Here is a 23,010-nt window from a genome sequence, read left to right on the forward strand (position 1 = left end):
CATCCTCAGAGGTTGTGAGATACCTCCCGCCCGGATCCACAGCCGTTTCTCTAGGCATCAAAGGGCAGAACTTTTCACAGATTTAACTGTGTTCATTTTATGCAATTCTATCTTTATTTGTAATCAATGTTTTCAATACATTGAGATGTTTTAGTGCTAAATACAATAATTACTGTATAATTACTACATAACGTTACTGTGTATTGAACTGCTCCTTTCTGTCAATTTGTTGTAAAACATGATGTTTTGGTGCTTAATTTGTAAAATCATAATTTGGCATTTAGCAGGCTTTTCCGTAATTCCTCCTTATTATCCAACGTTTTCGCTTATCCAACGTTCTGCCATCCCATTTATGTTGGATAAGTGAGACTCTACTTTTTTTTTGTGTCAGGAGCAACCAGAGTTGCTTCTGGAGTAAGAGAATTGGCTGTCTGCAAGGACGTTGCCCAGGGGACTTTGCCCAGATGTTTTGATGTTTTACCATCCTTGTGGGAGGCTTCTCTCATGTCCCCGCATGGAGCTGGAGCTGACAGAGGGAGCTCATCCGCGCTCTCCCTGGGTGGGATTCGAACCTGGCAGCCTTCAGGTCAGCAACCCAACCTTCAAGTCACAAGGCTTTTATCCCCTAGGCCACCGGAGGCTCTGAGTGAGACTCTACTGTAATAATAACATAACCTCTGAAGATGCCATGAGCCACAGGTGCAGGTGAAACACCAGGAGAGAATGCTGCTGGAACATGGCCCGACAGGCTGAAACTCACAGCAAACTAGTATTCTAAAAATGCCCAGCTCAAAACCATTCAAACGTGTTCAAAGTGGTACCAAAGGTGCCTTTCTCTTAATAGTGTGGAAGCATCCTTGTCTTTTTCTCTTGGCCTGAATGAAGGCGGGAGAGGGTTAAGGTGGGCAGGGAAGGCCAAGAAAGGCGAGGCCAGGGGACTGGCCTGGCCGCTGCTTTCTTCTTCTCCGTCCTTCCTCCCATTCCTCCTCCTCCTCCTCCTCCCTTCCATCCCCTGGCACTTGTGGGGAGGCAGGCACCGTGGAGGCTCCCTAGGCATCTCCTCTCCCTCCTCCCGGGGGTCCCTGGGCGTCCAAGCACAGAGGGTCTCCTCACCTAAGGTCCCGCCTTGGGGGACCCCAGCGGCCAGAGCCAGGATGGACTTCCAGACCAAGGTCAGCACCAGGAGCAGCACCCCTGCCCCGGCTGCCTCCCCCGGGACCTCCGCCTTCGACCTCCAGTTCCTGCGGTCCATCTTTGGGGCCCTCATGGTGGTGGAAATCGTGAGTAACTCCTTGGTCAACAGGGAGAGTAGGACTTACAGAACTTTCCAACTCAAGGAAAAGGTCAATGGGAACCCAAAGGGGGAGAAGGCGGGGAGACTTGACCCAAGGGCTGCACTGGCCTCAATTGCAGGATGGATTCATGAAAGGTGGAGGAGAGCTCCTTGGAGGAGGGCAACAGGGGCTTCATTCCCACACTAACTGTATCCAATAATCATAATAAGTCCTAGGCACTTGGGAAATGTCCGATGTGTACAAGAGCCAGCATAGTGATCTTGTTTGCTGTGTACTCATCTTGTTGTGTATATAATGATGATGATGATGATGATGATGATGATGATGATGATAATAGTAAGTCCTAGAAACTTGGGAAGTGTCCAACGTTTGATCCAACACAATAGCCAGCATAGTGATCTGGTTTGCTGTGTACTCAACTTGTTGTATATCTAATAATAATAATAATAATAATAATAATAATACGTCCTAGAAACTTGGGAAGTGTCTGACATCTGATCCAGTACAACAGCCAGCATTGTGATCTTGTTTGCTGTGTACTCATCTTGTTATGTATCGAATAATAATAGTAACAATAAACAACTTTATTTATACCCCGCCCCATCTTTCCAAGGAACTCGGGTAGAGGCTCACAACATGAATAAGATAAAGGTTTTTCCCTGACCTTAATTCCAGTCCCGTCCAACTCTGGGGGTTGGGGCTCATCTCCATTTCTAAGCCGAAGAGCCGGCGTTGTCCATAGACACCTCCAAGGCCATGTGGCCACTGGCACGGCTGCATGGAGCGCCATTACCTTCCCACCGGAGCCGTACCTATTGATCTACTCACATTGGCATGTTTTCAAAGTGCTAGGTTGGCAGAAGGTGGGGCCAACAGCTTCTGCCATCCATGCCCAGCCTTGGGGAGCCGTGGCAATTCAAGTGGGGCCAAGCCTGCGTTGATTCCACAGTGGACAATATTATTATTGTGATTATTATTATTATTATTATTATTATTACTATTACAGTATTATTATTTATACCCCACTGATTCATCCTTGGAAGGCCAAGAGGCTCATCATCCCTGTTTAAGGGCTGAATGGGATTCGTAATTTGGGGAGGTCCGTCTCCGCTGTGAAATAATCCCGTCTTGAGCCTGGAGTAAGTCATTTAGAGCTAAGCCTTGCAAGCTTTGTGCAACCACGGCTTTCTAGACTGAATCCACCCTCCTAATTAAACTGAACCCACCTAATTAGTGACAAGTAATTAAGAGCAAAGTCTTGCAACCTTTAAGCAACCCCGGCCTCCTTGATTTATCATTCCTACCTAATTAAATTAATCCATCCGCCTCGTCAACTCTAGAGCTGATCTAGAGATTCCTAAAGAGATCTGGCGAAAAACAGCACGTGCATGTGCGATGTCCACACCGTTGTGGGAGTGCAGTGCCGTGTACTAAATTCCTCCCATTACGACCTGAATCCGCTTCCCACACACCTGTCCTGGCTCACCTGAGGTCAATACCTGGGACAGTCTGGTGCTGCCAAACCTTTTGCTCTGGCGGATCATCATGATTGGCTTCTGTTCATAAGAGGGACAAAAGGAACAAAAGGCGCAGGTGTGGGCACATCAGGGCGAGCATGGGCCTCCGCGCACTCATTGAAAGCATTACTGGCTGATTCCTCTTGGCTTTGAGCAGCGGCTCATGGTTCCCATAGCAGTGCGGCATTGAATCCGTTCTGGGTTTCAATCCAAACTTTAATGGCACTATCAATTCTAATTGCAGAGCAGTGATGAATCCGTTTTGGGTTTTAATCCAAACTTTAGTTGCACTATCCAGTTTAATTGCACTGTGGCAATGAATCCGTTCCTGCTTTTAATCTGAACTTTAATAGCACTATCCAGCTCAATTGCATTGTGGCAATAAATCTGTTCCAGGTTTTAATCCGAACTTTAATTGAATCCAGCCTAATTGCAATATGGCAATGAATCCATTCCTGGTTTTAATCTGAACTTTAGTTGCACTATCCATTTGAATTGCACTGTGGTAATAAATCTGTTCCAGGCTTTAATCCGAACTTTAATTTAATCAGTCTAATTGCAACATGGCAATGAATCCATTCCGGGTTTCAGTCCGAACTTGAATGGCCCTATCCATCCTAATTGCAGCGCAGCAATGAATCCGTTTTGGGTCTTAATCCAAACTTTAATGGCGCTATGTGGCCTAATTGCAGTACCGCAATGAAACCGTTCTGGGTTTTAATCCGCTTGAGCTCTCCATCCAGATGTGGAAGGTGAGAAGCAGGATACATTCACCTTGCGAATGTGCACCTTGGATGAATGGAAGAGATTCACTCCATAACAACTGGAATCCCCCAGACCTCACAACTTGGATTGGATCATGGGAAGCGTCTACATTGTGGAATTAATCCTGTTTGACGCCACGGCCATGGCTCGATTCAGTGGAGTGATGGGACTTCTAGTCTTACAAGAGCTTGCAAGATGGCCAGTGCTTCACCGAGCGACAGTTCCACAGCATGGAGCAGGTCAAGTGGTATTAGACTGCCTTCATTCCGCATCCCGTTGAGCCTTGTGTCCAGCCATCCTGATGCGGCCTCATTCCTTGCAGATGGGTGCTGAGGCCGGGGCTCAATGGCGCTTTTGTCCTGGGCGCACCGTGCATGGCTCCGCTTGATGCCTCGGCCCATTATTGGAAGACCGGAGCGGACTTTTCCTTTGTTACTTTCTTGTTTTGCAAACTCAGTAGGAAACTGGGTTGCTGTAAGTTTTTTGGGCTATACAGCCATGTTCCAGCAGCATTCTCTCCTGACGTTTTGCCTGCATCTCTGGCTAATGACATCTTCAGAGGCCTGATGGAAATGGGGCAAGTGGAGTGTATCTATACTTGTGGAATAATGTCCAGGGTGGGACACAGAGGCAATTTAACATTTTCCAGCTTCCGGCTTCATGAGGGCATGCTCAATTCTGGCCACAGGGGGAGCTGCCGCTTCACCGTCCACTTGTGACACCAAGTCCTTGATGGAGTACTTCCTCATTCCTTTATGCGCACTGCTGGCATTTTTATGGTGTCATAAATTAAGTTAAGTTAGCCTCCCTACATAAAGCAGTACCTTTTATAATGCGTTTTATGAATGTCCGATGTAAGTTAATAATTTTTTAATTGATTTATAGTGTATTGTACAATTTTTATATATGTGTTTTATTGTAAGCCGCCCTGAGTCCCCTGTTGGGTGAGAAGAACGGGATATAAATATTGTAACAAATAAATAAATAAACAGAATGTTCTACTCAACAGATGCAACTGTTTTTCGAGCTGCTTAGGAGGGCAGCGAGTTAGGCTATTGACAGTCGGGAGCTCAATCTGACCCGGCTTCGATCCCATGACCTCTCGGTCAGTAGTGATTTATTGCAGCTAGATACTAACCAGCTGCGCCACAGCCTGGCCCACTGCGAATGGCCAAGCTTGATTAGCATTGCGTAGCCATGAAGCTGCAAAGTCAATCAGTGAGGGTATCTGCATAGAAGTAGCCTGGCTTCTATTGCCTGGAGGCATCCTCTGCTTGGGAGATGTTCACTGGCACATGTGGACAATATCAACAGAAAGGAGGCAACCATGAACATGAACAAAGTAGGAAATGCTGCTAGGCCTGATCTTCTGGAGGATGAGGTTAGACAAACAGTAAGGAGAAGCCGTGCTATTTGTGACATCCTGTCCTGATGACATTCCTGTGGATCCGTCCGGAGTGGAATGACTCCCCGACAAGGTGGACGTTGACTTCCTGTTGTGTCCTGTCTTGCGCCTTGATGGGATTTCTGACGTAAGCGTCAACGGGGTGTTTTTGGCAAGAGGAGTCCCGAAGACGTCTCTGCCTTTGCCTTCTCCTGAGGCTGAGAGAGTGTGCCTTGACCCGGGTCCCCCGGTGGGTCTCCGTGGCCGAGAAAGGAGTTGAACCCTGGTCTCCGATGCTCAAAGCACCGGGCCGAATCTCAGACTTTCCTCCTGCCCTTTGCAAACATTGGGTTTCCAGGTGTTTTCTCATCCAGGCGTTGCCTAGGCGCAGAATTAAACACATTGGCTGTTAGGGACGGTGGGAGTTGAAGCCCAAGTCCGCCCGTGCCTAGGTGAGGGCCACCCGATGTCCCTTGGTGGCCACTCGGCCGGGCTTTTTTGTCCGGCCTCCGGTGCAGCCTCGCGGCCTGGCTGGTGGCGCTGGGAGTGGGAGCCGGGCCTGCGTGGGGCGGGCAGGCATGTGGGGCACGCCAGCCACGAGAAGGATTTAGGGAGGGACGTAAACAGGGACAGAGAGGGCTTTGTGGGGCAGCGAGGGAGGGAGGGAGGGAGGGAGGGAGGGAGGGAGGGACACTCCACCTTCTCTCAGGCCAAGGTCTCGCAGGACCAAGAGCGGACTGGACGGTGGGTCTTGCACGGTCAACTCCTGTCAGGAGTCTGCACATCCCGTGCAGAGACGCAGACATGACTTTTTCCTCCCCCAAATGAATGATGATGATGATGATGATGATGTATGCTTGAAATCATGCCTAGAAGCAGGTGTCAAGTCTTGCAAGGCTCTCCCTCCATTCTTCACCCTGCGCCTGGGGCCATGGCCGGCATCATCCCCAAAGAAGACACCACGCTCATTGTCCCCTGTTGTTGTGTCCAGATGCAGATTGGCTCAGCCGGACTCCTCGGACGGTCCTGATTTATTACTCATGGAGGGCGATGGCCCTGCCAGTGGGAACCAGGGAGGGGGGGGCCTCAAAACAGGAAAACGGTTTAGACCCTGTTCTCCTGGTTCATAACACAATGTCACTGAATTTGAAAAAAAAACATCTGTTCCTGGTTTGAAAGTGTTGTTTTCTGTTTAATTGTCTGGTCCTTACTTAGAAAGCAGTTGTTTAAATAAGCAGTTGATTATTATTATATTTATTATTACATTGATTTATTGAACTCTTCCTTTTGTAGCAATGTTCCCAATTGCAATTGCTGTTGCCCACTTTTGGTCTAAAACTAAAACTATTTAGCTGTTTGTGATTCCTTTATTTTGTCACTTTTAAACTTATTTATTATGCAATTCTTTTGACACTAAATGAATAAATCCCATTTGCTTCTTGCAATCGGCAAGACGACCTTTCCTATTGCTTTTGATGGTGGGTTGTGTTGGTTTGCAGGATACTGACCTCTCCTTCCTTCCCTGCATCATCATCATCATCATCATCATCATCATCATCATCATCATCATCACACTCTCCCTTTTGTAGTAGGGCTCCCATTCGCTTCTTGCAATTGGCAAGGAGACCTTCCCTTGGCCCTTTCTGTTGTCTCGCAAGGCATGGACCTCTCTTTCCTTCCTAGCTTTCAAGCTCTGCACCACACATTGCAAAGCAAATGTTTCTTCGACAATGCATTGCAAAGTAAATCAATGTTGGGAGCTGGAAGCCGCAAAGAAGAAAGCCATTGTTCGGCCTGAAGCTGGAAAGGCGGAGCTGGAGCGAGAAGGCAACGTCTTCGGGGCCGCACAGCCTGCCTTTCATGGCCGGGAGCAATGAGGACCTTTGTAGGATCACCGGTGATAAATCATAATGCTTTTATAGCTTCCTCCCCTTTTTCAGACACTGGCCTTGGAGTGGCTCTGGATCCTCAGGCCACAAGCTTCCATGGTTGAACTACTTTCTCATCTGCAATGCTCAGATTTCATTAGTATCACATACCTAGTTTGGGTCCTCGCCTTTGTAGCCTTTTCTTCTCTGACAAAACCAGCATTGGTGGAAACCTGTGAGAACCTAGATAGGGTTGGCCTTGGGTGGTGTCCATGGGCCTGTTTCCAGCAGACTTCTCCTCCTCCTCCTCCTCCTTCCTGTCTCCACGCAGGTGCTGGGCTGCCTGGTGTGGGCCTTGATCGCGGACACCTACTACCAGCCCTACCCTTCCTACGGCTGGGTGATGTTCGTGGCCATCTTCTTCTGGCTGGTGACCGTCATCATCTTCGGCATGTATCTCCTGAAGCTCCAGGCCAAGCTCTACATGATCCCCTGGCCACTCGTGGTGAGTACGTACGCACCATTCGGGAATTGTGACCTTTGGAAGGCTGAGGCTTTTGGGCAGAGCCTCCCAAACATCACCGTGTTACCTGCAGTACTGTGTAAGTGTGCCGTGGATATAAATAAATAAATAAACAAACAAACAAACAAACAATAATATTATCATTGTAATTGCAATTTATTTATGTGTCCTTATCTATGTTTATGGTTATTATTATTAATTTGTTTATTTATTGAGTGATTATATTCCTTCTGTTTATGTGATTGTTTTAGTCAATTGTTATGTTTTGTTTTTAATTCTTATAGCGTTTTATAGTGTTTTCGGTGTTTTATTGTACAATGTTTTATGCTGATTTTATATTGGAGTCCCTTTCGGGAGAGAGGGCGGTATACAAATAAACTTTTACTTACTTACTTATTCCCTGCCTTTCTCTCCAGCAAAGAGACATTGCAAGCCTTTCAGTACAATTATAACAATATATAAACATTATAATTACACCAATATATAAACATATAAATATATAAACATTAAAACAGAATTGTTAGAGTCGTTGGTATTAAAAATCCAATTAATTAAAAATAATTCAATTCTAAGGAGTTGGGTTTCACCTGGGATGTGCTAGCAAAAGGGTGCATGTCCACAAAGTGTGTCACCAACGCGACATGTTTGCAAAGCTCTGCTTAAGCTTGTCGCGGAGTCTCCGTTTTGGAATCCACAAAGTTTTGAAAAGCAGTTCTCCCTGTTTATACGTCCCAGTCCCTTCCTCGCAGCCTCGAAGGAGCACAACGACACCTCCTCCCCTGCGCTGTGCCCGTTCTGCAGGAAGACATGCACACGAAGCACTGCGCTCATTGTTGGGCTTCTACCAGCAGCAGAACTAGAACATTTGTGAGCCAAATAAGCCTCATGTTTTGTGCCCAAAGTCCAAAACAGACCAGGGAGTGCCTGTGCTTGGTGCAAAGCTCCCTGCCTGGGCGGTGATGGCATGATCGTCCGTGGAGATGGAACTCTCCGTCCCTTCTGGCAGTGGCTGCTCATTTGTGTAGAAGTTGAACACGGATGGAGCAAGCACACGTCACCAATGACCGTTCTTCTGCCTTTGCCGCCTGCTTCCCAGGCCCTGGAACTCAACCAAAAAGCTCCTGTTTTGTAGCAGATTTCCTATGAAGCGGGTGATGTGACACATCTGCCATTAAAACCAAACACAAATCCAGCCAGATTTAAAATACATTAAATTATGAAAAGTCCATTTCTGAGAGACGATAACTATGCAGTTCAGGTGAGCCAGACGCACAGGTGGCGGGGAAGGTGTTGCGTGAACATGGGTTTCCCATCAGGGCCAGGGGCTCCTTTTCGGCGTTCTCACTTGTGACCCTTTTTTCTCCTCTTTCTCCTCCAGCTTGTCGTCTTCAACGTCTCGGCGGCCGTCCTGTACGCCACGGCCTTCTTCACGAGCGCGGCCTCCGTGGAGCCCTTCTCCTGGCCGCACTCGCCCGACTACAACAGAAGAGCCTCGGCATCGGTAGGCAAAGGCGTCTAAAATCAGTGGGTGACACAAATGTTCCGAAGCTTTGTGGGTTTGCAGTTGTGAATGCACGTTTCTTGGCTTCTCGCACACTCACTCCTAATGAGGATATTGCCTAGCTTGGCGCTTGCGGGGTGACGGGAGGCAGGCAGGCCGCGAATGTGGGAGGTAGATAAACAAGAATGCGCCACTTTCTTCCTTGATTCGAGCATGGTTTGCGGTCCAGCGTGTTCCTCGCACTCGCCCCCATCCCCGCCACCTGCTCTGTAATGAAAGTCAATGGGGATTGCTCTCTAAAGCATTGCGGTGCCAGCCATGAGGTCATGCTCAGCAAACCGGGAGAGCAGCTGGGGCTGCATCATGCTCTGGATCCTCCTCGCCTTTCTCTCGCGCCCAATTCCCATCTCTCTAAGCCAGTGTCAAACACCAAAGTTATGTGAGCCATGCAGTGACCGTCTCCTGAGGGTCTGCCTCAAGTTTGAGTGGATAGTGTGGACCACATGCAGCCCCACAATCGCCTTTTCAGGTTTTTGGGGGCCTCCCAGTTGGGGAAGTCTTGCCCAGATCCCGCTTCATCGTCCACTTGTGACACCGAATCCTTGATGGCAACACTTTCTCATTCCTTTCCACACGCTGCTGGACATTTTTACGGTGTCGTAAATTAGTTAAATTAGCCTCCCTGCATAAAGCAGTACCTAAATTTCCTACTTGACAAATGCAACTGTTTTTCTTTTTTTTTGGGCTCATTATTTTTTTTATTTTGTAAAGAAACATAACTTCGAAACATGTCGTAAATTAGTTAAATTAGCCTTCCTGCATAAAGCGGTACCTAAATTTCCTACTCGACAGATGCAACTGTTTTTCTTTTTTTGGCTCATTATTTTTTTGTGTGTGTAAAGAAACATAATTTCGAAACATAATGTCGTAAATTAGTTAAATTAGCCTCCCTGCATAAAGCGGTACCTAAATTTCCTACTTGACAGATGCAACTGTTTTTCTTTTTTGGGGGGGGGCTCATTATTTTTTTATTTTGTAAAGAAACATAACTTCGAAACATGTCGTAAATTAGTTAAATTAGCCTTCCTGCATAAAGCGGTACCTAAATTTCCTACTTGACAGATGCAACTGTTTTTCTTTTTTGGGGGGCTCATTATTTTTTTATTTTGTAAAGAAACATAATACATCGAAAGTGGTGGAACAATATATTGATAGGAAAGTGAGGGGGGGGGTGAAAGGGTTCTGAAAATAGGTGAAGAGAGAAAACCAGAGAGAGAGAAAAAGAAAGAAAAAAAATATATTGGTTGACTTCCCATCTTGACCTCGGAGTTTTCTCTTTCATTGACTTTTTTTGAGCTGCTTAGGTCAACAGCGAGCTGGGCTATTATCAATGGTTGGGATCTCAATCCGGCCCAGGCTTCGAACACATGATTTATTACTCAGTACTGATTTATTGCATCTGTTCCACAGCATTAGACTCGTGATAATAGGAATATTTCCTGGCTTACTCATGGCCCTTCCTTCTTCTCCTTCTCCCCGCAGTTCTTTGCCAGCCTGGTGATGATCAGCTACGCCGTGAGCGCCTGCCTCAGCATCCGCGCATGGAAAGGATACGGGAGCGGCGCGGCTGGCGGCCAAACGCCGGTGCCCAATCACGCCTGAAAACTGTGGGTCCTTTTGCATCAACGTGGCTCAGTGGCATGTGGCCGTGGCCTTTGGGTGCTTTGCCCTTCCTCGCTCCTCCTCCTCCTCCGTCCCGGCTTTCGCCCTGCTGCGCACTACGCGTGCTGTTCTAACCACCCGATAGCCTGGGACGACCCAGGGTTGGTTTGCAAAAGCATCAGCCTGAAAAAACACAGCTCAAAATACCAGCGTCTTACTAAACACAGCGCTCTCCGATGGAGGAGGTTTCTTACGTTTCAAGAACTCACGCCATGGATGGCAGTGATGGAAATGTATGCGCAAACCAAGTAGTGGCGACTGCTGTGTTTCAGGAATGGTTCCAAGGAATGACAATATCTTCCCATTGATGCGGGCGCATCATGCTTGCACCCGCATGGACATGTGCTCTGTGACGCTTGAAAGGTTCAGAAGGCCAAGCGTGGATGATGTGGCTGCCTCTCTCCAGGAACGCGCAAGCTTCGCACATCTCACCCCGAACTAAATCTGCTAAAAGCCCAGCAAACCCAGCAGCTCCCCTCTATGTAAGCCCCTTGCAACTCTTGTGTAAATAATGCACGGCGATGATTAACTCCGCAGCAGGGATGCTTCTGGTACAAGGACGGAGCAAGCGTTTTATTCTGTCTAAAAAATAAGTTTGGTTTTAAATAAAGGAAAATCTAAATCTCTCACCCTTGTCAAAGGCCTTTTCCGGGGTTTGTTTGGAGAGGGGGATTATATCATGTGAAGCACAAGGGGATCCCTGGGTGCCCGCATCCTCAAAACATTTACGGTTTGGGAACTCTCATTGGGATGCAGGCACGATGGGTTGCTAAATACTGACAAGGTGTACCTAGCTGTGTATTATTTTACCCTCTTTGTATAGTCCTATTGTAGAAAGAAAGCTCCGCGTGAATCTTATTTCGGCACCATTTAGGCATCAGGTTATCGGGCGCAGAGATTCCTGATCTCTCCATGTTTCTTTTGCCAAGTCTGGATAAATGACTAATGTGTTCTCCATATACTATCAGTCCCACGTTTTCCTTAACGATTTATACACGTCTCTAGTATTTTCCTTGGAAAAGCCCACCATGCATCCCAAGAAGCCTCAGAGTGGGTTCGGCGAGATTTCTCAAGATCACTTTCTGAAATAATTATGCCGTAATGGACAGGCCAATCTATCACAAACCTAATTTCTCAATTCGCCTGCCATAGATGTGGGTGAAACGTCAGGAGAGAATGCTTCTGGAATATGTCCAGACAGGCTGGAAAACTCACAGCAACCCAATAATAATAATAATAATAATAATAATAATAATAATAATAATAATAATAATAAAGTGGGAAGTGTCTGGCGTGTGATCCAGTACAACAGCCAGCAGAGTGTCTGCTGTGGACTCATCTTCTGGTGTTTCTAATAATAATAATAATAATAATAATAATAATAATAATAATAATAATAATAATAATAATAATAATGTGATCCAACAGCCAGCAGTGGCTGCTGTGCACTCATCTTGTTGTGTTTCTAATAATAATAATAATAATAATAATAATAGTAAATTAGGTTGCCTCTTACAATCAGTGGCATCTTACAATGGAAGAAATATGGTAATAATAATTTTGCAATTAAACAGGAATTTCAGGCAAAAGGGACACCTGGTTACGCACGTCAGCCTTTATTCATCATCTGCAGGTAAAAAAGTAATAATGAAGGGCCAAGATTGGATTTCGAACGACACCAAAACAAATACTGTTGCTAAATAATTTCCGCCGTGTCTCAAAACACACAACCGCCCTTGCCAACGTCAACACCGACAAGTCTTTCATTTATAGGCATAAGGAGTCTTGAATGAACGACGGCCACAAAGTGTAAGAAAAACAATGGGTTTGTTTTCCGGGCTGTATGACTATGTTCCGGAAGCAGCACTCTCTCCTGACGTTTCGCCCACCTCTACGGCAGGCATCCTCAGCCTCAGGCTTAAGCGGCTGAGGGGGGGAAAAGGAAAGGGACTGAGGCTGAGGATGCCTGCCGTAGAGGTGGGCGAAACATCAGGAGAGAGTGCTTCTAGAGCCCGAAAAACACAACTCTGAAAGAACAACACCCAAACAACAGCGAACATCAAACTCCCAATTTTAAAGAACGCTTGACAACATTTATTCCAAACCAAGGACTTCTAGATCGCTGCGTATCACTCATGACGGTAAAATGTTTGCAGCAAACATTGCAAACAACCAACAACAACAGCACCCGATTATCTTTGTTTAGAGAGATGTAACGTTTAAAAGCTCCACTAACAGAACGAATCACCTTGGCTTTTCTTTTATTGTGCGCTTTTGGGTATAGCCGAGTCTTAATAGGGGCAGGAAATGTATGATTTAAACAAAAAAACTAAACTAAACCTTTGAAAATCTCAATATTGATGATGCTTAGATCCTGTGGGTTGAGCTGGGTTTCAATAGTACTTGTATGTGGTCTTCAGCCTAGATTTTAAATTTGTAAACAATTCGATTTTATAATGGTTTTTAAAATTATTTTTGAAGTTTGAAGTATAGAACCCCTCGGTTCCTTGGCTGTAATAAAAGTTTACTTACAATATTGATGAAACTTTGGAGCTCAGAAGCATTTTTAGGCCCCATTTATTTACACTGCGGCACAATGCAGTTTGAACTGCATTATATTGGTCAGTGTAGACTCATATGATGCAGACTAAAAGGGATTTATGTGAGTCTACACTGCCATGTAAAATGCAGTTCATCTGCATTCTGGAACTTTATTATAATGATCAGCACAGACTCATATAATGCAGACTGGAGCCCCCGGTGGTGCAGTGGGTTAAACCCTTGTGCCGGCGGGACTGCTGACTTGAAGGTTGGGTTGCTGACCTGAAGGTGGCCAGTTCGACTCTAACCTGGGGAGGGAGAGCACGGATGAGCTCCCTCTGTCAGCTCCAGTTCCCCATGCGGGGACATGAGGGAAGCCTCCCACAAGGATGGTAAAACATCAAAACATCTGGGCAACGTCCTTGCAGACGACCAATTCGCCCACACCAGAAGCGACTTGCAGTTCCTCAAGTCACTCCTGATATGAAAATATATATATATAATACATCTTGAATTGGATTTATATGAGTCTACACTGCCATATAACTCAGTTCAATGTAGTGAAATCTGCATTCTGGGACTGCATTATAATGAATGGCTTAGACACCTATAATGCAGCTTCAACTGGATTTATATGCGTCTGCACTGCCATACAACCCAGTTCAATGTAGTTAAATCTGCATTCTGGGACTGCATTACAATGATCGGCGTAGACTCACATAATGCAGAATGGATTTATATGAGTCTACACTGCCATATAATCTAGTTCAATGCCATCAATCTGCATAAACTGCATTTACTCGGGACACAATTGTCCCACTTTAATGGCCATTGCTTTGGGGAAAGAACAAGAATTTTGCCTCTTGAGGATGCGCTCAGCTCAGGATGTTTTAGACTGCATTCAGTTTGCAATGCCGGGAACTGCTCTCATTGTTTATCTTCAGATCAACTAGCATTAAAGGAACCAGGGGTTCTGTAATGCTATATAGAAAAGTGGAATCTCATTTCTGAATGCTTGTGAGCCACCCATGCTTCCGATTTCAGGCCACACCACTGAGAAAATGTGGTCCATGACAAGAGGATAAAGTGGTGCAGACACTACAAGGTGTGAGGTGTTTCTGGAGTGACGTGGAGATGTCTGAACTTCAGGGGAAGGTCATTCCATTCCAATTAAAAGAGAATCATAGCCAGGTTTGGGTACACGTTCACGGTTGCTCAAACATGTCTGTGCAAAACGTGAATTTGTGTCGCACTCATACAAATCAAAACGTGGCATGTTTTTTTTTTTGCCAGGCCTGACATGGTTCTGAGAGTTCGTAGACACTCTGCAGTAAAGTGAGTTCCCACTTAAGTATCCATGGAAGCTGTGCCCTGAAGAAGCGCCAGGGATTGGCAGCTGCCTTGTTTTACAAACAAACAACTCAGCAACCCCCACATAATACAGTTGTATTTACTAGTGTACAAAATCCAGTTGGACCCGTGTCCCGGCAGAAGTCCGGATCCTCCGAGGCCGCCATTCGAACAGGGCAGACGTGACGCTGCTCACGACACTGGGGGAAACACGGGGTCCCAAGGGAAGGAGCTGTGCCAAGGTGCCGTCAGGTTTGTAACCGTAAGGTCCGGGACTCAGCTCTTTTGCTGCCTGATTTTCAAGCACCGGGAAGGTCCGGAAAGTCCGGAAGGAAGTCGGTTCTGCTGGGGAGCCAAGCCTAGCGCCGCAGGATGTTCGGGGCGGGGGGCACGGGAGGCCGGCTCAGGGGCGTCACCACCAACCCCCCGCTCAAGTCCAGGCCCCGGCCTTCCTTTTCCTAGGAGGAGACAAGAGAAACAATTCCTGAATGTTTTGGTGCCTCTCCATGCCGTTTTGATTTCATCCTTCGGCCATGGGCTTTTCACATACAGAAGAAACAAATTATTGTCATTGTTGTTGTTATTACAGTATTACATTTACATGTACATAATAAGACAGCACATGCACTTTAGGTCTAGGTGCCTGGGATCCGGCTCTGAATATCGGGCTCTTCCCAAGGGCGTGGGGTATTAGAGGTATTTTCGTAGCTCATTATTATTCCTGATTCCAGCCTGGGGGAAACTTTTGTTGGGAGGTGTTAAAAAACCCTAAAATCAGGGCAGAAAATACAGAACAACATTCTGAAAATGGGAGTTCCAGGCACGAAATAATCAGGGCCAGCTAACACCTCCCAAGAAAGGATTCCCCCAGGAAGGAAGAAGCCAGGCTTTTCAGTGCTAATCAAGGTGATTAATTGCAGCATTCACACATGCCTCCAAAGGCAAGAGTTCTTTCTCCCTCCCTGGATATCATTCCACAGGTATATATATAAACCCCCCTTGCCTAGTTTCCAACAGACCTCACATCCTCTGAACACGCCTGCCACAGATGTGGGTGAAACATCAGGAGAGAATGCCTTTGGAATGTGGTCATACTATGTCAACCTCACCCTGACTACTGGTTCCCAATCCCGCAATGAAATGTTCTGACTGTAACTATGTCTATTTTAACTGAATGGTTTTGCCTTGTTGTGATGTGTTTATTATGTTTGCTGTTTCAAATTGTTGTATGTTGTTTTGACAATTGATTGTTTTTGCACACATGTTGGAAACCGCCCTGGGTCCTCTCGAGGAGATAGAGGGGTATATAAAGTTATTATTATTGACACAAAGACATAGTATGACACAGCAAACGAGATATATATGCTGGATTTCGTATCACAAAATCAAAAGTCGAACCTTTATCATCATCATCATCACCATCATCATCATTATCATCATCATCCAGCCCATAAAACTCACAGTAACCCAGTGATTCAGGCCTTGAAAGCCTTTGACAACGTAATAACAATAACAACAACGCTCTTGGCTCAGTATATAAAGAGCAGGAAACAAGTAGTGAGTCAAATCCTCAATTTCAGGGGCTCCACAAACACACAAACAAAGAGCCAAGGGCATGTCTGAGTATCTGACATCAATCACAGCTGTCGGCATACTTTGAAACTGAAGGGCCGTAATAGTTTTGAAAATGTAAGCTTGGTCAGATAAATAGCCCTTTCGTGGTCAAATGTAAGCAATCTATGCCATTCTGAAAATGTTGGAGTTGTTGTTTAGACACCATGATTAAAATATATCTTCATAAAGCTTCTCTCATGAGTTCAAGATAGAGAAATGATCGGACAAAGTAGGATGGGATCCAAGCGACTCCTGCCTCTCTAAACAACAGGAATGTTCTTTGCAAACACTTGAGCTTTCATGCCCTGCAAGCTGTGGGCAAGGCATTCCGCACCGAGCCTGGCACCCGCTGCCGACGCAAAGAATCGCCAAGGAAAGGGAAGAAGGAGCCGCAGGATCCCAGCCGCCACTCTCTCCAAAGCCAGAAGGAACGGGAAGGGCAAAGGGCATGACCCTGGCACGGCCCCTGTCCTCCAAAGTGCATGAACACACTTCCAGCCTTTGCTCCAGATCAGCTAACGGTTAGAAGTCAACCACATCCTGTACAAGCCTATAGTCCTCATCAAGGAAATCAGACAGGTTGCAGGTAGGGAAAGCCCTTCCTACATTGTTCTCTTTGCCTGCCCGTCTCTCTATTCCAGGAATGGGCAAGCTTTGGCCCTCCAGGTGTTTTGGACATTAACACAAGGGCATAAAACTCTCTCTCGTACACACAAATTGCCCTTATTTGGCCCATGGGAAGGTTCTATCCACCCTTGCGCTAAATGACTCTACGTAACAAAATCTGAAAAATGTGCAGAGTTTCAGGTACTTACAGCTCTGTAATCCAGAAACATTTCTTTAAAGGCCAGAAAGTCTGTGAATGTGAGAAGCATGTCAAAAATATCCCCGGCTATTTCGTCCTTGTGCTGCCTGCAAGTGAGAAATTGACCCCATTATAAACAAGCAAAGGCACTTCAGGTTTGTAAAGGGCAAAGAGGGGGGCAGGGGGTGGGTTTGTTCATCTTCACTGTTCCAACCGCATTATATAGAATCCTAGGGTTGGAAGAGACCTCGTGGGCCATCCAGTCCAACCCCATTCTGCCAAGAAGCAAGAAAATCGTCTTCAAAGCACCCTCGACAGATGGCCATCCAGCCTCTGTTTAAAAGCCTCCAAAGGAGCCTCCAAACTCCTTCTGGGGCAGAGAGAGAATTCCCTTCACATCTTGATCCATGGCCCTCATATAATGCAGACTGAACTGCATTGAACTTGATTATATGAGTCCACACTGCCATATAATCCACTTCAATCTGCAGTATAATGGCAGTGTAGATGGGGCCTCAATGGAGTGGTGAACTCACGACAGGCCTTATAGGTTCAGTACCTTGGATAGCTCTTTCGAATCTAGATTAACTAGAGCAGATGGATACAAAAGGCAACTCTGGTTGCCGATCTGAAAATTGGAACTGTCTCCTAAACTTTTACTAACTGGGTAGAATTTTAGCAGGACCACAATCTAAACTGGAAAAAGCCTACTGGAAAAAAAATAATAATCCCTGCATTTCTTCTTTTACATACATCGTTTACTGAAAATTACGGGGTTACCAAAATATTATGTCAACCACGTAATATAAAATACTGTAAACTATATAAACATAAAATAAAATAAATACAAAATATTATATCAACCACGTCCAGCACATTGATTTGCAAATAATCTTTTTAATTATACAAGTTGTGTTTGAAATGATATATCGTTATATACTTTTAGTAGGTATAAATTGGAAGTTATTTCAATATATTTGGGTTTTTTCCCATTTAGTATTTGTTTTATTACTGCGTGTGGTTTGGTTCTGGCTTTGTAATAGTTATTTCTTTGATTGCAATAAAGGAACATTAACAATTTTAAAAAGACATAGAGAAGAATGCAGATGAGCAGCAAACCCAAAAGGAAGCCTCCAACTTACTGTAAGGACAAGGTGAACGCAGACATGCTGAAGCCAGGAATCCTGTCCAAGAGCTTCTCTTCAATATACTTTTCCACCAGGCAGATCTGAAAGGAGGAACTTTGCATTATCATTTGCAGATTGAGAGGAGAAAAGGAACAATACTTTAGCCATCGTCATTGTGTTGGGAGAGGGCCGGGAAAAACAGTGCATTATACACATTTGGAAATGCTAACTGGCTCTCCAACAGCTGAAGGATATTTCCAAACCACACACAATAAATATTATATCTGCACTTCTTATATTTACCAACTAAATATGTAGAATAAAATGTGGCTTCAGGGTAATAATTCGGTTTTCATTTTGGCTCATTATCTCCAAGTTATGGGCTCTTGAGAAAGGAGATAAAGAGGTGTGAAGTGTTTTCAAAACTACAGTAAAGGCCGTTTTAAGTGGAGTTATTGAATTTTAATCTGGTTTTACCACACTGTTGCTATTTCATTGTTTTTTAACTTTTGTATTGGTCTTTTAAAGCTTGACTAAGAGTGGGATTGTTAACCAACTTGAGTCCCCGAGGGAGAAAGGCAAGGTATAAATAAAGTTAATAATAATAATATAAGTTGAGGTTCTATGGTATCTTCTTGCCCTCAAAGGACGGCAAAGACAACGTTCACCAACGTGGGCAGAAAAGACGATCAAACCCAAAGCCAAACACACGCACACACTTACATATTCATTAAAAATGGGAGTGTAGATTAGCTTATTTTCCTCCGTATCATCAAACTCTTGGTAGTATTTGTCCATGAAGTTTCTTTGTATGAGCTGGAAGTCATCATCTGCAATCACAAAACAGTTGGGGCTCAGTGTTCCCATTGAGCTGGAAGACAGTGGCCGCATTCATGGGCGCGCTGGTCATCGGCCTGCCGTCCAGGACACGGTGGCCCCGCGTCAGCCGTGACAGCAGCACAGCTGCAGGCATTTCTGGCGAGCGGGCCGAGCCCCCGAGGGGAATGAGCTTTCCTGCCATAGTCAAAAACAAGACGGAGGCCAGGAACAAAAAGAATATTGCATAGCGTAATCAAAATAATAATAGAAGATTAAAATAGACTTCCCGCCTCAAAGACACGAAATGAAAAAATAGTTAAAATTGCTTTTTACGAGTGAGCTCCCTTTAATTTCAATTATTTTGAATTATTTTGAATTATTATATCATATTAATTAATGTAATGTTATTATGAATATATCATATTATTAATAATAATATATTGTTATTTTATGAATATATTATTATTATTATTATTATTATTATTATTATTAGTAGTAGTAGTATTATTTAGCTTGCTGCTCAATACACTTATCAAGACACTGGGGCAAATCCTAAGTTCTTAATATGAGCACTTCTCTGAGATGGTGAGAGTGAGACTTACCCAATGCCATCCCAGTGGCTTTCCAGAGCTGACTCGGTCCTCGTTTCCTAGTCCATTATTCCGCATCACACCTTATGCTGGTTTACTATAGTTTTATACTATCACCTGACAATGAGGGGAACACTTGCTTAGTGTGGGTCTTATGGGCTAGCGTTATCTAGAGCAGAACTTACCCATGATGATGTCTTCCAAATATCCAACAACAGCATCGAATTCAGCATCAGAAGGCGAAGAGCTAAAGTAGAGAGGAAGGCAAATCGGATTTTGGTTTCCATGGGAGGCAAAATGCACATTACCACCCTCTAGAGCAGTTAGTCCCAAACTCGAATTGTCTAGATGTTAAATAATAATAATAATAATAATAATAATAATAATAATAATGGCAACTTTATTTTTGTATCCCACCTCCATTTCCCCGAAGGGACTCGAGGTAACTCATGTGGGGACAAGCTCAACAACACAAGTTAAAACACAGAAAAATCAATTAAAAACATAACTACATAAAACAATAAAACACAACAGAATTAGTCTTAGAATTAGACTTAGTGTTTAGACTCCAAACCCCACAAGCCTCCGCTATCCTCGTCAATGATCAGGAATTCTGGGAACTGAAGTCCAAAATACCTGGAAGACCAGAGTGTGGGAAACACTTGATCCTATGGCACACAATTTGAGGGATGTATACATGGTCTGGCGGCAAAACTGCCCCCAAATTGTGCTGTTTTAAATTTTCAAAAAAAAAATGCTTTGGATAATGTAAGGAAAGGTGAACATCACTTTATAATAAAACTAACAATAAAACTTTATTTATATCCCGTTCCATCTCCTGAAGGACTTGGGGAGGATTACACTGGGGAAAGCCCAAAACAGTATTACATCAATACAAACAGTAACGCAATAAAATCACAGGTTCGAATCTGGGGAGCAGAGTGAGCATCCGTTGTTAGCCCCAGCTTCTGCCAACCTAGCAGTTCGAAAACATGCAAATGTGAGTAGATCAATAGGTACTGCTCCAGCGGGAAGGTAGCAGCGCTCCATGCAGTCATGCCTGTGGCCACATGAATTTGGAGGTGTCTGTCTACGGACAATGCCTGCTCTTCAGCTTAGAAATAGAGACAAGCACCAACCCCCAGAGTTGGACACAACTGGACTTCATGTCAGGGGAAAACCTTTACCTGTTTTACCTACTCAGCCATATCAAGCCTGATCCCCAGAATGGAATCAAGTTATATCTTTGCTGTGAAAGCAATGGCTGAGATTTTGAGCTTTCATCTAGTTTCCATTCCCTTTAAATCGGAATAAAAGCAAGTGAATGCTATGATAAATAAGGAAGAATTTACTACCAATATAATTCTTAAATGAGCTCCTTACAGCTTAAGACCTTATTGCCATCTACTGCCATCTAGCCGCCAATGACAAGGATGGCAACAGTTTCGGTAGCGCTGAACACATTCATCACAGTCAAAGAGAGTCGAATTACATGCATTCAATGCCAATACCACATCCAAAATGGGATCAGGCATAAATAAGATGCACTGAAATACACATTAATCACTTAACAGGCTACTGTCCATCCTTAAGTGCTAATATCTCACATTGCATCTGTTGTTCTGCTACCAAGAGACTTGGAGAAGCGGAGCTGGACTTACATGGACACCGCAAAGTTTTCTTCTTCTATCGCCTCCATCGCAGCTCTGTCACCTGTGGGATGAAGCAAGCAGTGATATCTATGATGTCACATATGTGTGCATGTGTGTATATGTGTGTGTGTAGATATATATAGTTTATCATGTTTATGGCTCGCTGGCCATCCATCTGGAAGGCTTAGATGGTCTCTTGCATGGTATAAGAGGGTTGGACTGGGTGACTCTTGGGGGTCTCTTCCAGATTTATGGTATCTGTCATGTGTGCATGTATGTATATAGTATAGTATATATATAATTTATCATAACTATGGCTGCCTGGCCATCTCTCTGGAAGGCTTTGATGGTGGCTTCTTGCATGGTAACCAAACTATCTTTATATTGTTGCAGCAGTCCCCCCACCTATGAAGTTTGACTGAATTGTATTGGTGGTTGTTTGATATTACTGTTGTATTAACTTTTGTTTTAACTTTTATTACGTTATTGTGTTTTAACCTGTGTATATTGTGCTAATGTATTTGTGTTGTTACTTTTGTAACAATGTGAGCCGCCCCGAGTCCCCGTGGGGAGATGGTGGTGGGGTATAAATAAAGTATTATTGTTATTATTATTATTATTATTATTATTATTATGATGAGGGTTGGGCTGGATGGCTCCTTGGGGTCTTTTCCAGATCTATAATATCTCGTCTGTGTGTGTGTTTAAATATATAACAATTATATTTTAAAAATCTATCATAACTATGGCTGGCTGGCTATCTGCCTAGAGGGCTCTGATGGCGCCTTCTTTCAGAGTGGCCTTGGGATCCCTTCTAACTCTAGGATTCTATATTGTGTGTGTATGTGTGTGTGTGTGTGAGTCGCACTTATCCAACATTCGCTTGTCCAACATTCTGGGTTATCCAACACTGTCTGCCTTTTAGTAATCAATGTTTTTGTAGTCAATCTATTCAATATATTGTGATGTTCTGGTGCTATATTTGTAAATACTGTACGACATAACATTGCTGTGTATTGCACTGTCTTTTCTGTCAAATTTGTTGTAAAACATGATGTTTTGGTGCTTAATTTGTAAAAATCGTAATGTAATTTGATGTTTAATAGGCTTTTCCTTAATCCCTCCTTATTATCCAACATATTCGCTTATACAGCGTTCTACTGGCCCGTTTATGTTGGATACGTGAGACTCTACTGCATATATAGACAGACATGACGCCTATCCTATCTCTGGCTGGCTGGCCACCTTCCTGGAGGGCTTTGCTGGTGCCCTCTTGCCCGGCCCGCCTCCCCGCGAGGCCCCTCGCTCACCGCAGACTGGCAGCCCGCCTCCTCGGCCTTCTCCATAGAGTCCCACCGAAAGGCCTTCCACCTCCGTCTTCCTCCGCCTTTCCTTCCCGTCGCCTAGGCAACCGCTACTTCCGGCATCCGGTGGGCAGAGAGAGCCAATCCGTGGCTAAGGCGGGAGCTTTCTCCTCTGGCCAATGAGCGGGCACGGGAGGGAATGCGGACCAATCAGGAAGGAGAGGGGGCGGTCCCTCCTTGTCTGCCTGGTTTGCTTTGCTCTTGGGAGACATAGGGATATTTATTTATTTATTATTTACTTATTTATTTATTACATTTATATCCCGCCCTTCTCACCCCGAAGGGGACTCAGAGCGGCTTATAAATTTAATTTACATACAGTATTATATTATAAATTACCATATTGTACTATATCTATATATTGTAATATTAATATTACATGTAATATATAATATATAATTAATATGATTATATTGTATTAGTATATTGTATTACAAAATAGTATTAATATTAATATGTGTATGTATATATATATATATACACACATATATACATACAAACATATATTAAATTGTATTATTAGTATTACATTGTATTACAAAATAGTATTAATATTAATATGTGTGTGTATAT

General features: G+C 44.3%; 2 protein-coding genes across 3 annotated transcripts; one reads left to right on the plus strand and one right to left on the minus strand.

The window, feature by feature from the left end:
* The first annotated feature begins 979 nt into the window (after positions 1-979).
* Positions 980-10,652, plus strand: pllp (plasmolipin). Its single transcript, XM_003228602.4, has 4 exons — positions 980-1,280; positions 7,161-7,334; positions 8,731-8,853; positions 10,396-10,652. The coding sequence occupies exons 1-4, from the start codon at positions 1,155-1,157 to the stop codon at positions 10,513-10,515; spliced, it is 543 nt and encodes a 180-aa protein (XP_003228650.1). The 5' UTR covers positions 980-1,154; the 3' UTR covers positions 10,516-10,652.
* Positions 10,653-12,175: 1,523 nt separating this feature from the next.
* On the minus strand, positions 12,176-22,521 carry arl2bp (ADP ribosylation factor like GTPase 2 binding protein). 2 transcript variants are annotated; one of them, XM_008122322.3, is made up of 7 exons: positions 22,384-22,521; positions 21,083-21,134; positions 19,607-19,668; positions 18,736-18,842; positions 18,028-18,113; positions 16,896-16,992; positions 12,176-14,924 (listed from the first exon to the last, which is right to left on the minus strand). In XM_008122322.3, exons 2-7 carry the CDS (start codon positions 21,118-21,120, stop codon positions 14,826-14,828), a joined length of 489 nt encoding a protein of 162 aa, XP_008120529.1. In that variant the 5' UTR covers positions 21,121-21,134; positions 22,384-22,521; the 3' UTR covers positions 12,176-14,825. The 2 variants fall into 2 exon arrangements, with proteins under 2 accessions (XP_008120529.1, XP_016853574.1); XM_016998085.2 differs by lacking the exon at positions 22,384-22,521 and having other exon boundaries at positions 21,029-21,134.
* Between the last annotated feature and the right edge of the window lie 489 nt (positions 22,522-23,010).

Source organism: Anolis carolinensis, unplaced genomic scaffold (assembly GCF_035594765.1).
Source record: "Anolis carolinensis isolate JA03-04 unplaced genomic scaffold, rAnoCar3.1.pri scaffold_9, whole genome shotgun sequence".
NCBI lineage: Eukaryota > Metazoa > Chordata > Lepidosauria > Squamata > Dactyloidae > Anolis > Anolis carolinensis.